The 17,218-nt window shown below is 38.1% G+C and overlaps 1 protein-coding gene across 1 annotated transcript in view; it reads left to right on the top strand.

Moving 5' to 3' along the window:
• Nucleotides 1-11,669, top strand: part of LOC124612804 (ribosome biogenesis protein SLX9 homolog) — a 90,714-nt gene extending 79,045 nt beyond the window's left edge. Inside the window, exon 4 of the mRNA XM_047141221.1 lies at nt 11,463-11,669. Coding sequence (XP_046997177.1) covers nt 11,463-11,583 — 121 coding nt within the window. The 3' untranslated portion in view covers nt 11,584-11,669. The remainder of the gene's footprint in view (nt 1-11,462) is intronic.
• The last annotated feature ends 5,549 nt before the right edge of the window (nt 11,670-17,218 follow it).

Here is a 17,218-nt window from a genome sequence, read left to right as displayed (position 1 = left end):
AGAAAATATTCATAAATAAATAAATTAAACACATTGTATGGCAACATAATGAAGTTACCTTAACTCTCTACTGTGGGCATCGTACTTTTCGCATGAGATAAAGTTTATCTCCGACATTTAATTACATTACAATAGTCCACCAGGACTTACAAGTGTACCTTGGTCCACTTGTCAGTCCGATACAGAAATTGCATCATTGTCTTGTATACAACTTTTTATCACAACTGTAGTAAACTGTTTATTCTTTCATCCTCCTTTGTCTCACAACATAGATTACATACATATGTCAATTTGTAGCCCAGAAATTTACTATAAAATAACACTAAAGTTAAAACATTTTCTCATATTAGAACATAGTACTAACTCCTATATCATCAGTGAGTTTGCAAAAGTATTTCAATTCAACAACACTATTCTCTCATGAGCCTTGTAAATTATGTGATATCAAAAGTAAGAGGCAAAATAAGCCAACAAAGTATCTTTATGGGGTTATAAACAGAGCTGAATAAAAACAGTTATGGTGAGCATGATGTAAAACAAAAGCACACTTGCATATACAAGAAAATATATTCTATTAACTATACAATTTTTTTTTTTACGCATTATGGTCTATTTAAGGGGAGTTGGAATGCCGGAAAATGGAAAAAATTCACATTTTCAGTTTTTAACCTTATAACTTAATTTGAAATTTTCTGCTTAAAATGGTGCAAAATTTGTTAAGAAATTCCAATTGGAAGTATTTTTATTTAATTTTTCAAAATTACATGTGCGCCCAGCAAAGTTACCCATCTTGTGATTTGTACACATTTAAATCTTCGCATTTCCGAAAACATTACATATAGAAGGCTGTGGATTTCACTCTTCAGTTGTAGAATCTTTGATCCTTCCATAGGTACCATTGTTTTTACGACTAGCTGTGTTTATTGTTCAGTTTTTGATCTGTGAGTGTTTGTTTTGAGCCTCGAGTTTAGTTTGTCGCTCATTTGGAGTTTGTTATCCGTCTTGTTTTGACTTTCAGTGGTGAGTGCGTAGTTTCTACGATGCCTAGGAGTGCATCATTATTTAAAAAGCGAAAGTTTCGCGGTAATAGATTTACAAATAACGTTTGTTCAAGTGATTCTGCTTCAGCACCTGTTGATGCTGGTGAAAGTTCTGACGTTTGTACAGCTGAGATGTGTGAAGGAGACACGCCCACCAGTGCATCAAAAAAGAAGTTATCAAACTGTGCAAGTGAAATTACAGATGAAGCTTCTAATGAACAATATGTTTTAGTCGACTTTCCTGTTTTTACTGAGTTTATGAAGAAATGTTTGTGTTGTAATCTTTGTGGAGGTTCTTTTGATATGAACATAACAAAATCTATAGGACTTTCCTGCAAAATTGCTATAGTTTGTGCCAGTTGTGAAAATGAGACCTGTTTTTGGAGCTCTAAAACATGCAGTAGCAATTTGTTTGAGAGTAATATCAGGCTAATGTATGCAATGAGAGCAATTGGTAAAGGACATACTGCTGCTCAAACATTTTGTGCCATAATGAATCTTCCACCTCCACCTGCTAAAATTGACAATTACACTGAAGTGATAGGAGATGCTGTTCAGTCTGTAGCAGATTTATCAATGAAAGCTGCTGCCAGTGAAGCAAAATATATAAATGAAGGAAACCCAGATATCCCTGTTGCTTTTGATGGAACCTGGCAGAAAAGGGGTCACACATCCAAAAATGCTGTTGCTACTGTTACTAGTGTGGACAGCGGTAAAGTTTTGGACTATGAAGTGCTCACTAAACATTGTTACCATTGTGCATCTGGTAAGATAGAAGCAGCTCACATATGTAGCAAGAATTATGAAGGTACGAGTGGAGGCATGGAGGCTGCCGCTGCTGTGAAAATGTTTAGCAGATCAGAAAAAGAACGGGGAGTATTTTACACAAAATTCCTTGGAGATGGGGACTCCAAGGCATACAAAAGTGTTACAGAATCCATGCCATATGTCAATAAGACAATAACTAAACTAGAATGTGTCGGTCATGTTCAGAAACGAATGGGCACTCGTCTAAGGAAACTGAAACAGAATCTGAAGGACAAAATTTTGTCAGATGGTAAAACCATTAGAGGTCGCCTGTCAGATAAAATTATAAATGAATTACAACAATACTATGGTATGGCAATAAGAAATAATGCAAATAATTTGCAGGAAATGAGACAAGCTGTATGGGCCACATATTTACATCGATCATCAACTGATGATAATCCTCAACATTTTGCTTGTCCAGATGGTCCTCAGTCATGGTGCAATTATAGAAAATCTCAAGCTACTGGGGATCCTTATCACCATAAAAATTATATTCCATTGGCTGTTATGGAAGTAATTAAACCAATATATAGAGACTTGGGGCATCCTGATCTTCTGCGAAAATGTCTTCATGGTTGTACCCAGAATCAAAACGAGTCGTTCAACAACCTCATTTGGACTCGTGTACCTAAGAATGTATTTGTTGGGATAAAAACATTGAAATGGGGAGTCAGTGATGCTGTTATTTCATTCAATGATGGTCATATGGGTAGGCTAAAGGTCATGGCAAGGCTCGGCATTGCTCCTGGTATCAACACCATCAGAGGTCTTCAGCTTCTGGACAGCGTGCGAGTAAGGAAGGCTCAGTATGCAGCTGAATTTAATACAAAAAAAGCAAGGGCAGCAAGGAGAAGAAAGCTTCTAGGTGAAGAAGAAGAACTAGAAGATGACCCTGATTACTCTGCTGGACACTTTTGATAATAGAATAAAAGGTATTTGTGAATTTTCATAATAAATTACTTTAATCGCATTTTCTGGCATTTGACATTTTTAGTGTTACAAGTACCTTTATCTCATAAACCACTCAACCAACAACATTCAAATTTTCAGAAATGCTGCAAAACAGTTCAAAGAGGCCACTGAACTAGAATCATGACAAGAACTGGCTTATTCTCTGAACTAGGGAAGTTTATGTTATACTTTTTCCAATAAAAAATGGCTTAATGGTAAAAAATTCATAAATACTATACCAACAAAAAGAAAACATTGGTTCTAGTTCAGTGGGCTCACAATATATGCTGAAAACCTCTGCCAGAATTTCAAAGTTCTGAAGATAATAGTTCCAAAGAAAAAGGTACACAAAGTTAGCAAATTTAACATTGGCGAGATAGGGCATTCCAACTCCCCTTAAGTGAATGAACAAGATTTCAAAATTTATGAGATTTGCTATTCTCAAACTGTGAGGGTGGGTGACATGTCTTGTCTCCTAGCATCATCAGTAAAATAAAATCCCTTATTTATCAAGTTTACACATTTTGCAATTCATTAAATACTGTAAAATTACTTAAAAAAAAAAAACACATAGGAATCATGAAATCTAATCTTATAATAGAATTATGTGACAATCAGTCTAGATACAACATCGTTTCGCGTGACATGAGATGTGTTACATGGCATAGTATGGTGACTGCAAAATAAATAAATAAATAAATAAATAAATATATATATATATATATATATATATATATATATATATATATATATATATATATATATATTTTTAACCTCCAGTAAAATTCTTTCCAGATAAAGGCATGTTTGTAGGCTCAGTTTGCTCTTTTCTCAATATAAGGCTTCAAAGAAACAACATTCCTAAGACCAAACAGCTTTCTCGACTTGGGATATACTAATCGGTACGCATTTGGATGGGGGTTCTCAATAATCTCAAATGGCCCAATGTAAATGTCAAAGAACTTCTTGAGTTCCGCTGTTAGCAACTTTGATCGTTCGTGGGATTTCACTAAGACATGGTCACCTACTCTGAATGTGGTAGCCTTTATTTTCCTATTATGTCTGTTTTTCCTAGCTTCACCTAGTTTCTTCATGGTTTTCTTTACAATCTCTTCACGTTCTTTCATTGATATTAAGCTACATTGTGGAAAGTCTATTAATTCAGAAATAAGATTTGCTGGTCTGAGGTGAAACATAATTTCATATGGTGAAAACCCAGTAGAGCTATGCTGCAAGCTGTTCATGATATCCTCGAAGTTGTTTACATGGTCGGACCAACTAGGATGTTTGTGACTACAATATGTCCTACAAAGTCTCCCTATTTCTCTCATGTACCTTTCTGCTGGGTTTGAAGATGGGTTGTACACGGATATCAAGATATGTTTTGTGTTAGTTTTTTCCATGAATGCTTTCCAGTTTTTTGAAACAAATTGTGAACCGTTATCCGATAGTATAGCTTTAGGTTTCCCTACACTCTTGAAGTAATCTCTCTCAATTTTTGCAATGATCTCTTTACTTGTAGCTTTTCGCACAGAATAAAGTTTAATTAGTTTGGAAAATACATCAACCATGACGAATATAAAACAATGGCCACCTTTGCTTTTAGGTAAAGGTCCATAAAAGTCTACAGCTACTAAATCTAATGGTTTGTCTGGAATGATGTTCTGCATTTCTCCCTGACATGTTCTGTTGCTTACTTTTACTCTTTGACATTTGTCACATGTTGATATTTCGTTCCTCACCTTCTTTACCATGTTATAAAAGTAGATATTTTCTTGTAACTTTTTTACACATTTCTGTATTCCACAGTGACCATAACTCTCATGGGTGTACTTTATTAATTTGTCTGCCTCACACTCTGGCCAACATAGCTTCCAATTGTCAGAGTCCACATCTGTTCTTCTAAAGAGTGTTCCCTTAAAAACCTTATAGTACTTGTCAAGTTTATCGTACCCTCTTTTGCCTAAACAGTCCTTAACCAATTTCCAATTAGGATCGTTATTCTGTCCCCTCCTGATGTTATTGCAAAGTGTCTTTATGAGCTTTTCATCCTGGATTCCTTTCATGTATCTTATTTTAAATTCCTTTTCTTCCTCTTGATCAAACATTTCCTGATCTCCTCCTACTGGTAACCTGGATAAAGCATCAGCTACTACATTTTCTGATCCCTTAATATACACAATTTCGTAATCAAACTGTTGCATGAACATTGCCCACCTGGTTAATCTACTGTGATATAGTCTACACTCCTGCAAGTAACTTAAAGCTTTGTGGTCTGAATAGACTTTTATCTTGTGTCCTAACAGGTATGTTTTAAATTTTGTAAATGCCCAGTGTACTGCGAGTAATTCTTTTTCTGTGACAGTGTATGTTCTCTCATGTTTAAGTAACATTCTGCTGGCAAATGCAATGGTGCAATGAAGATTTTTATCATTCACAACTTTCTCCTGAAATAGTTCTGCTCCTAGTCCATAATCACTACTGTCAGTGTGAAGACAAAATGGCAAACTAAAATCTGGTCTGTGTAAAAGACTGTTCTTACAAAGTGCATTCTTAATTTTATCGAATGCTTTCTGGCACTCTTCAGACCAATTCCATGGACTATTTTTTCTAAGTAAGTTGCTTAAACATGTTACATTAAGGCATTGTCCATTTACATATTTTCGATAGAATCCACAGAGTCCGTAGAAAGACTTTAATTGTTTCCGGTTTCTAGGAGATGGAAAGTTTACGATAGATTTTATTTTCTCAGGATCTGCACTTATCCCTTCCTTAGTAATAACATGACCTAAAAATTTGAGTTCTGACACACCAAATTTACATTTTTCCAGTTTTAATGTCATACCACCTCTTCTGAGTTTCTCACACACTTTTTTCAATAACTTCAAATGATCCTCCCAACTTTGATTTGAAACTAATATATCGTCTACATAAATTGTTAATTCTGACACAACTTCTTGGCCAAGTACATAGTCTAGTGCCCTTATAAATTCGGCGACTGATGAGTTTAATCCGAAAGGCACTACACAATACTGGTAACATCTCCCATTGTATAAGAAAGCAGTGTACTTTCTGGAACTAACTGCAAGAGGTACTTGATGAAAACCTGAAGTTAGGTCAAGGCTTGACATAATTTGGATATTTTTAAATTTATATAACAACTCATCGATGTTCTCTGGGTGGTCAGTTTCTCTGTATAAACATTTGTTTAACTGTCTGGAATCTAGTACTAGTCTGACTTGTCCATTAGGTTTATTTACAGTGACTAAGGGATTATTATAAGGGCTTATACTCCTCTCAATGATTTTGCACACTTCCATCTTTTGCAATTCTTTCTCCACTGCTATCCTTTTTGAGATTGGAATACTGTATGGTTTTGTAAAGAAAGGTTCATGTGGCTTCAACTGTAAAGTACATTGGTATCCAATTACTTTACCTGGTATATTGCTAAATACATCACTATATTCCCACAAAAATAATTTCAAATCTTGTTTTTGGTTCTCAGTTAGTTCTCTAGCTTCGGCTACTTTTTCATTTACCAACTTTTCAAACTCTATCTCGTCTGTATCAAAATCTGTGACATGGCTTTCAATGTACTTACCTTCTTTTGTAACTTCAATACTGTTCACAGTCTTACTTATACAAAACAAATTTGATTGAAGAAGTTTCGTAGTGATGACTTCACCACTTGGTAGAGTCATCATTAATTTCTGCCCTGCCCAATCAAATGCTGCACTTACTTTTGTTATCCAAGACATGCCTAGGATAAAATCCTCTGTGAGATCAGGGATGACAAGACACCCATGTGACCATGATACTCCTTCAATTTCAAAAGTAATAAAAGCCTGACTCCTTATTGATTTACTGTGCTTCCCGGTAGCACCTCTTATTTTAATTCCTACCACAGGTAACTCGACATAATCCTTATTAGTTTTCAGTTTTTTACTTAATGATTCTGATATCCCAGATACTTGACTTCCTGTGTCTACTAAACACTTTCCTTTCCATGATCCTATCTGCACATCAATAAACGGACTGCTTACATCAAGGTCAAATTTTTTGTTAATATTCTCATGTAATAAGTCATCTTCAATTTCACTGAATCCATATCCCTTTCCAGTATCCTTACCTGTATCATTACTACCAGAGTTATATGCTGTTATTACCCTAATTGCATTTTCTTTGGCCTGATTACTATTTCTGAATATTTCATTAATCCAACTACATTCATTTGTGCTATTGTGTGTCTCTCCTTTATATTTCTCTCTTAACATTTGTGCAATGTGATACTTAATTCTATGCCACCAGTCTGGATACAAAGTTTCACATATATCAAGTGTTACCTTTCTGAAATTTTCATCATCCTTAATGGCACTACTGTTAATCCATAAATTAAACAAAAATTGCTCACTATCTGACATTTCATCATCTACTCCCCTAATGCTGTTAAGATTACCTGCTGTCAATTCCTTCTCATTTTTCTTCCATGTATTAAGATCAAATAACTCATTGGCTGAAATTCTGGCATCCTTATCATTGAAATTGTCAAGTGTGTTCATGTGTACCTCGCTAATTTCATTGCTATCCTCTTTTATATTAGTAATCCCTAAAGCTTCCAACTCCTCACTTACACCAATAAAACATCTATCTTCACTACTATCCTCAATCTCCTTTTCTTCCCAATCAACATCACAAAAATTATCATCTTTATCCTCTGCACTCTTACCTTCAGTATGCAGATACACATTTAAATCATCCTTACTAGGTGCTCTTTTCATTCCTAGCCCACCAGACTCTTCCATAAGTTCTCTAATTCCTAATACACTTTGATCATTTGAACAACTATTTTCCAGCAAGGTGCTCCTCTCAGCCCACTCATAGAATGAATCTAAGTTTACTTCTTCACAGTTTTCTAAGCAATCAGTGTCTTTAAATAACTTACCTTTTGTTTCTGGTTTATTTCTATGACATATATTATTTGTAACAGATACTACATTAATGGGATAACACTTCTCTTTAAAATAATTACTCATTATGTCAGAGGTATCTTTCTGTTTAGTTAGACAGTTTGGGTTGGCCCTTTCCATTTGTGTATAAGTAGCTCCTACCTTGCGGACCGCCAATGGAGCCCTATTCAGTTTTTTAACTCTTGTTCAGTTCTCCCCATACCATTATGACTATTCCACTCCTTTGGTTTACTTCCAAAGTGCCTGTTACCAAATTGATTATGACTATTTCCATATTGACCCTTGTAATGGTAATTGTGTCCTTGTGATCCCTTGAAGTTGTGCTGGTGATTTCTCTGATGAGAATCACTACTTCCAAAACTGTGTGGTTCCTTTTTATCATGTGTGTTTCCCCAATTTGTATGCCCTGTCTTTTGAAAATGGTTTTGACTATGGTGTGGTGGTTTACCTGTTTTCTCAATAATTCTGTCTAGTTTGTCAACATATTTCAAAAACTGATCAATTGTGTCATCTGGGCCATAAGCTAACTCCCACTGTAGTTCACACGGTAGCCTCCTTTTAAGTGCATCAATTTGAGTGAGTTCGTCAAAAGGTTTGCTTAGGTGAGTGAGTTTCCTTAACTGATTTCTGCAAAATTGCTTCATGCTACCAAATTCATGTTTATAAACAGGTCCATTCAAGAATTCGCTTTTTATTCTTGCTTGTTCTGTCTCTGACCAGAATTTACTTAAGAACCTCTCCTCGAACTCTGCAAAAGACATTCCCTCGGTACAATAATGATTAGTCCATGACAATGCTTCACCTTCTAGAAATCTTTTCACAAATTTAATTTTCAAATTATCATTCATATTTGGAAAAAAGTTATCCTTGCAATGCTGCAGGAAATCTACCGGATGCATACTGCTCTCATCTGAAAAGTTTTTTACTGGAATATTGTACCACAAAGTGCTAATATTGTTCGGCAAACTATTTGTGACCATATTGCTACTAACACTTTCAAGTTTCTTAGTGATGTCATGAATACTACTTTCTAAACTCTTGACTTCATTTTTGTTTATCTGATTATTTACATCTATTTTTTCGGTAATAATTCCTATCTTTCGTTCAAATTTACTTTCTACTTTAACAATTTTATCATCTACAAGAGAAATACGCTCAGATACTGTTTCTTCTACATGTTTGATATCTGAATGCACAACGTTAAACGCATTATGGATTTTCTCTCTACCTGTAGTAACTTCAATTTTCAGATTTTTTACTTTTGCATCTACATTTTTAACTTTTCTCCCGACATAATTGACCTTACCCGTGATCTTAACCATATTACGACTCAAACTGGATATTTTTGCTTCTACTTTTTGAAAGTGATCGTCATTTTTCTTTTCATATTCTTTGAATTGTTTTTCAAATTTATCACTCATGAGCTTAAGAGTCTGGTCTAACTGAGTGGCGGCGTTTTGCTCCATTTGATCCAAACGAATCTCATTAGCATCGAGTCTGTCTTTAATATTTCCTAACCACTGTCCGTTTTGTCTGTTAGTGTCATCAATTGCCTTAAATTTTTCCTCCATATAATTCATTATTTTTGATAGCATGTCTTTAACTTCATTCTGTCTTTCCGTATGAGTTTCAACTTTGTCTACAGGATTCGGACTATTACTGTTGCATTCAGTTTCGTATGATAAATTTACATCTGTACTAGCGTTGGCGACACCGTCGTCAATACTTTCCTCTTTTACAATAGTCATCTTTTTACACAGGAATAAACAAAACACAACAAATTTATCTTTTCTAAAGGATACTAAACTATTTTACTCACAGTTTACTTATTTTCTTATAAGGTCTTCTTTGTTGATTGGTGCGTGATGGAATTCACAACACTGAAACACTACACTTATATGAATATTGCTTTTTTGGTTGCACAACACTTTACACTTTTTTCTTCTTTCGTGATTTATTGCGCCGTTATTCTTGCTCCAGTAACTGCATCCCGTTGTCTTGAAGGTATCAGCATTCGATTTCCTTTGTCTTGAAGGTATCAGCATACGACTTCCTTGAACATTTTCATCCAGGATGTACGAATTCTGTCGTTTTCTTCGCAATCTCGGTGGTAGTTTATTTCGGTAACATTTTCAATAATCCCGGACGACGCCACCATATTGTACTGGTTGTTACCTATCTCGTTTCTTGATAACTGAATGATGTGGAATCTTTCGCGGTATATTGTGGTAGGACCACATTCGCACCACGTGTATGTAATTGATAATAACACAAGTAGTTCCAGCACAATTTCAGCAAGGCTTATTTATTAGTAGCTGCTGAAAGATTACACACTGCAGATCTCGTTTGTCTAGGGGTTTTGTCTGCAAAACATTACTCTAACAAGCATGGCCTGGGTTTTCTTCTTGTTTGAAATAAACACTACCGGATTCGAATTACTTTCGGCTAAAATAATATTTATTCGTACTCTTTGTTTAGTAACTACAATATTTTCACTTCGAACATTGATACCCTAAAAATGCATTACACTGTACTGGTCACTTAAACACGTCCATCTCCCTCCAATACCGACAAAGAAGTGGCGTGCAAGCCAACATGTGCCCGGAAGTTGCAGACATTCCTGCATTCCAGATTCTTTGGTCTTCTGACATTAATACACTCCAAAGACACATAAATAAATACATATAAATATACAACATTTATCATCTCAGACAAATCCATTATTTATCATAAAAGAAAATATTCATAAATAAATAAATTAAACACATTGTATGGCAACATAATGAAGTTACCTTAACTCTCTACTGTGGGCATCGTACTTTTCGCATGAGATAAAGTTTATCTCCGACATTTAATTACATTACAAGTTGTGCCATAGTATGGCACTGTAAACTCTAGCCAACTATTGCTTGCAAGATATTTTATGTGTGATGAATAATTGTGATTTATTTGTAGATTGTAATTAGTAGTAGGTTTCAAAAGCAAAAATCTATTATGTGATTAAAGTTATGTTATAATATAATTGTAAGGGTAGTCAGCAGAGTGTACCTCAGGGCATACATGTGTTCTCATGCCACGTTTAGCGACCTCTGACAAGCTTACCTTTGAGAGCTGCTTTTTGAGGTATCAGTTGTCCTAGTGCAGTTGACAGGTAACATTGGTCATGTGTTGTAGATAATATGTACACATTACTTACGATTGCTGGTTATGGCTATTGCATTTCAGTAGTTAACGATTAAGGTACATGACTGTTTGTTCATAAAAGCATTAACTGTATCCTCTGGTTGTGTAAATGTTAATTTTAAATGAAAGTTTGAAATATTTATTGTCATTTGTTTGTATGCAATGGTTTGATGTCTGCTTGTGTCTGTATATGTGTGGATGGATATGTGTGTGTGTGTGTGTGTGTGTGTGTGTGTGTGTGTGTGTGTGTGCGCGCGCGCGCGAGTGTATACCCGTCCTTTTTTCCCCCTAAGGTAAGTCTTTCCGCTCCCGGGATTGGAATGACTCCGTACCCTCTCCCTTAAAACCCACATCCTTTCGTCTTTCCCTCTCCTTCCCTCTTTCCTGATGAGGCAACAGTTTGTTGCGAAAGCTTGAATTTTGGTTGGTTTTTGTAGATTTGAAGTAGACAGTGTATATCCTATGATATTCCTTTTCAAGTAATAATAGTGTTACAACATTTTACTTACAGGTTACATGATGTGGCCAGTTTTAAGAGGCTGCTTCACGACCCCAGTTTTAAAAAGGACCCATCAGCAGCTGTTGCAAACCTCATTCAGGAAAAGATCAAACAAAATGTAGAGAACTCTTAATATATAATGTACTAATTTATACAGTAAATTATTGCATATTATTGTACATATCTCTCTTTAGATTAAAAATAAATTTATGAACTGTTTTGAATGAGTTTATACAATGATGACCATCTACTTTCAGTGTTTTAAGTTGTAAAAGTACACTTTCTGAATGTTACTGTGAGGTGGCCAGCTTTTTGACAGTGAAGGAACGATTATGGTCCTGTTGTGAAGTATATGCTGACAAAGAGACTGGGAAATTACTCAGATGATTGCTTTTCTAAAGGCGACAGAAACTTTCCACATGCAAGAGTAAGAAAAGTGATCTGATGCAGATTATACACACATCAAAAAAAGTTTTGCATCACCTCAATTCCAAGAGCTCTGGAACTTGTACAGAAAATTGGAATAGAGATCAAGATAAACATCATTTCCGCCCTTTTTATTGCTCATGAAAAGCTCACATTACATGTTGTACCACCATACAATGAGACCTTGAGAGGTGGTGGTCCAAATTGCTGTACACACGGGTACCTGTAATACCCGGTAGCACGTCCTCTTCTGTTGATGCATGCTTGTATTAGTCGTGGCATACTATCCAAAAGTTCATCAAGGCGCTGTTGGTCCGTATTGTCGCACTCCTCAATGTGGCAGTTTGGCGTAGATCCCTCAGAGTGGTTTGTGGGTTACATTGCCCATAAACAGCCCTTTGCAGTCTATCCCAGGCATGTTCGATAGGGTTCTTGTCTGGAGAACATGCTGGTCACTCTAGTCGAGTGATGTCATTAACCTGAAGGAAGTTATTCACAAGATTTCCACGATGGGGGTGCAAATTGTCATCCATGAAGACTAATGCCTCACCAGTATGCTGCCGATGTGGTTGCACTATTGGTCAGAGGATGGCATTCACGTATCGTACAGCTGTTACAGCACCTTCCATGACTGCCAGTGGCATACATCGGCCCCACATGATGCCACCCCAAAACAGCAGGGAACCTCCACCTTGCTGCACTCACTGGACAATATGTCTAAGGTGTTCATCTTGACTGGGTTGCCTCCAAACACGTCTCCGATGATTGTCTGGTTGAAGGCATATGGGACACTCATTGGTGATGAGAATGGGACACTCATTGGTGAAGAGAATGTGACACCAACCCTGACCGGTCCTTTCGGCATGTTGTTGGGCCCATCTGTACCGTTCTGCATGGTATCGTGGTTGCAAAGATGGACCTCACCCTGGATGTCGGGAGTGAAGTTGTGCATCATACAGCCTACTGGCACAGTTTGAGTCATGACACGACGTCCTGTGGCTGCACAAAAAGCATTATTCAACATGGTGGCATTGCTGTGAGGGTTCCTCCGAGCCATAATTCGTAGGTAGCGGTCATCCACTGCAGTATTAGCCCTTGGGGGGCCTGAATGAGGCATGTGATCCACAGTCCCTGCCTCTCTGTATCTCTTCCATGTTCGAACAACATTGCTTTGGTTCACTCCAAGGCCCCTGGACACTTCTCTTTCTGAGAGCCATTCCTGGCACAAAGTAACAATGCGGATGCGATTGAACTGCGACATTGACTGTCTAGGCATGGGTGAACTACAGCCAACACAAGTCGTGTACCTCCAGTGGAATGATTGGAACTGATTGGATGTTGAACCCCCTCCATCTGATAGGCGCGGCTCAGGCATGGTTGTTTACATCTTTGGGAAGGTTTAGGGAAATCTCTCAACAGTCAGAGGGTCTGTGTCTGTGATACTATATTCACAGTCAATGTCTATCTTCAGGAGTTCTGGGAACTGGGGTGATGCAAAACTTTTTTGATGTGTGTAGTTACCACAACTATTTAGCAAACCACTACACATTCTTGTCATGTTTATTTTGTCTACTGTCCTTATGGCAAGAGGGGATTTCTGACTGTAAAAGAAGGCTTGGTGCAGCTGCTTCACTTGACTGCCATGACCAATCACATAATATGATTTTGTGTACATTCCTATGGCAATAACTTAATGTTGCCCCTGTGATAGGCAGATCTGACTTTTGGTCGACGTTGCAGTAGCCATTTGCACTTTGTGGCCTTAAGTTGGCTACAGTGCTGGTAGCTGTCAGAAATCTTCTTTTGCTGTACAGATTATAAGCAGTAGAAATTTATACATTTTGGTCTGTGACATTCCTCAAACCAACAGACATTACTGCTACCGTTGTTCTGTGCTCCGGCAAGTGTATTTCCTATACTGGTACTTGTTATGAGTAGGTGTATAGTTGTCTCTGATACTAATCAGAAATGTCCATCATCTAAAATAACTGACCAATTGCAGGTGAGTAATAAGAACTACACCCTAAATAATTAGAGCCCATCTTCTAGCAGATAGACTTTGCAGCTTATAAACAGAATGCACATTGTCAGTACCTCTACTTAACTCAGGTTATTGAAAGACATTTCAGATAAGACTGGTGTTATCTACACACATAGTAGGAAGAAAAGAATGTATCATTTGTGTTTCTCAGTGACATAGTTGTGCACTGCTGTTGCTTGCTTTGGTAATATATTGGTGCCTCTCAACAACATGAGAGACAAAATGAAGAAAGATACATTGCAGAGAAGGTGGCTTGTTCTGTATTACAGGTAGGTGAGCTGTTTCAACTTAGTGTGCAAGATAATTCTTGTCATATCCATAACATTCTGTAGGCTACACCTACTTACTCCATAGATGACAACTGTGGGAACTTAGTGATGATGATTCAGATCAACTTTAACAAAACATGGGTATCTGAATTGATGGCAGACCACTTGGACATAATGGAGTCTGCCCGAGTAGACTAAATTTTCCTCACTTCTTATAGGGTTTCCACAGTGAAATGCGGTGAGCTGTGGAATTTCTATAATTTAATTTTTTTCTGTGAATCTTTAAACAGTAGGTTGACCGCTTATCTTTCAAAGAGAACAACTTCCCTGCATTTCTCTAATTGCAGCTGTTCTGTTTTTGGCATAAGGTCACAATCAAAAGGAATAAATCTGTATTTTAATTATTCTTATTACAGTATGCCATTTAATAAATCAACAGCAATGGTTATTTCTATTACTTTATTTATTCCATAACTTATGACATTGAACCTATCAGTTCACAAGCTCAGTTGATAAGCTGTGTTCATAAGTTTATCAGAACGGTATACAATAATAAGCAAAAGTAAAGCTCAGGCTGATAGACATCAACTTTTGTTTTACGTCTTTCGTATTTGTAGTAACCAGGTAACACATAAAACTGATCCAAGTAACAAAAATATGGCTTTATTCAGAAACCCCTTAACAACGGAAGTAAATAAGCCTCTTGTGACTCCACGCATAACAAGACAAAAGAATCATACAGAAGGTGCAACATAAGTGATATGTGGAATGTTTGATATGAGCGGTTCAAACTGAAAGAAAATAATGTGGGGTGTGTGTCAGTGCTACTCCGCTTATATATAAGCATGAGTCGCTGGTAGGTGGCATGGCAGGGACATCTAGTGGCTGCTCCGTGCTGATACAGTGGTGGTTGATTTAAGTACACACGTGCAGTTATACTACACTCGGTGCACTCACAGTTGCATGCAGAAGTGGCAGGAACAGTACACCTCTCCCTCAGGCAGTGGAGGAGACACCGGTGTTTTGATGAGAGACACATCCATCGCATCAAGAGTGGTGGCAGCTGGTACTGACAGTGAGGTTGGGACAATGTGCCATGTGGGCACTGGAAAGCTGGAACCCCAGGGTGCCACACATGGAAGAGACAGCCAATGGGATGGGGGCACCTTCACAGCAGGCGACAGTGGGCTTGAGGTAGAAGGTAGTGGGGCAGGCTGCAGTGAGGAGGGCCACACTCACAAACCAGCAGCTTCCAACAGTGAGCAAGTGCTCAGCTGATCGAAGTGGCATGCCACCAACCTGTTCCGTATGGACATCAAAGAGACAGTGTCACCAGTGGTGGACAACAGTGGCCGGTATCCACTTGGGCTGGTGACCAGACCCGTCCACTTACACCAATGATTCCGGTGCGAAGGAGCAGGATGAACCCAACCTTGGCAGGTGCAGCGCACGCCTCAGAAGGTGGAGGAGTGTGCGTGGCTGCTGGCTGTGAAGCAACTCAGTGGGCTCCGCTCCCACATAGGCGTGAAGCAATAGGTACTCAGAAAATGGAGAAGGGCATTGTTCTGTAAAGAATCCACGAAAAACTTTTAATTTGGGACTTAAACATACGCACTAGTCGTTATGCCTCGCTGTTTGATTGAGGGTAGAATGGTGGAGCCGTAACATGACGAATGCTGTGATGGGAATAAAACAATGGAAAGTTGTGAGAAACAAACGGGGATACATTCTCGGAAACTAAGGTACAAGGCAACCCTTCAATAGGGGGAAAAAAAAAAAAAAAAAAAAAAAAAAAAACTATGCCCTCAGCTGACAACGAACGCATGCCAGAGAACGTAAGAAAACCAGGAAAATGCACCTAGAAATGAAGAGCCAATAGGAATTCAAAACGGGACCCACATGCGTTCCTTTGGATGGCGTGGAGCAGGCCAGGGGGACAGAGATGCCCTGGAAGCTGCCTGCTGTCAGTCAAACTGCTCCCAAGCCGCAACAAAATGGGAAATTTCGCCATCAATCCCTGGCCAAAAAACATGTTCTTAGCGAACAGTTTAGTGTGCAAAACTGGCCAGTGGCACAGGTGGAGAAGACGTAGAACCTCGCACTGTAACACGGCGGGAATGATTACTCTGAGAGACAGGTCTTCCGTGGACAACAGTGAATCACTGTCAAAAACACAGAGGCGATACAAGTAACCCAGCATGTAGGGCATGCCAAATATTCATGCTGGACAAAACAGAAAGTACAAGATGGAAACAGAGAACACTGATGCTGGTGCTGTGGCTTTCGTGGCTGCCTAGACCTGTCTTGGTCTGCCCGGCACTGTGCCCGCATGTTTACTGCTGCCACTGCCACTTCCTCGTGCAAGGTATTTGTCATCCTAGTTGCACATCTTGTGACCCTACTGCCACACTGCCTCACACTTCAGTTTGACCATCCGCTGCCTGGGAAACTTCAAAAGATTGCATAAGAGTAATTATCTGCACCAGTAATGAATTGACATGTATGGCTAAAGCTGTGAAGTTCGCTGCCTGTACCCTGTATGATTGGTTTGTTTTCTTGTGGTATTGGTAGAATTGAACTCAAACAGCTATGATGTGTTCATTTATGATGGTAGTTGGACAATAAACTGCACATGTGATCAAAAGAGCTGCTGATTCTTGTAAAGGGGCAAGCTGGTACAGTAATTGATACACCTTTGGTGGAATCCACGAGAGGAATAAGGCTTTGCACAAATTTGAGTCCATCACCCTGAAAGCCAAAAACTGCTGACTGAGCCTTTTCTTGTAAGCTTTCCAATCCTCGGCTGAATCATCATATGGAGGTACAGTGTGGGGACAGACTGGTGGAATGGTACGCTGTCTGTTACTAAAAACCAACAAAGTGGTGACTGATGAAGTAAGCTGTATGAAACCACACTTAAAGACTGCACACGCGGAAACCGGTCCAAATTTATTGCCAATCATATAGTAACTAAGTAAAAGATGAAACCAATCCAAGTAACACAAATTGGGTTTATTCATAACCTCTGAACA

Source organism: Schistocerca americana, chromosome 4, assembly GCF_021461395.2.
Source record: "Schistocerca americana isolate TAMUIC-IGC-003095 chromosome 4, iqSchAmer2.1, whole genome shotgun sequence".
NCBI lineage: Eukaryota > Metazoa > Arthropoda > Insecta > Orthoptera > Acrididae > Schistocerca > Schistocerca americana.
This window is presented reverse-complemented; position numbering and strand designations above follow the sequence as displayed.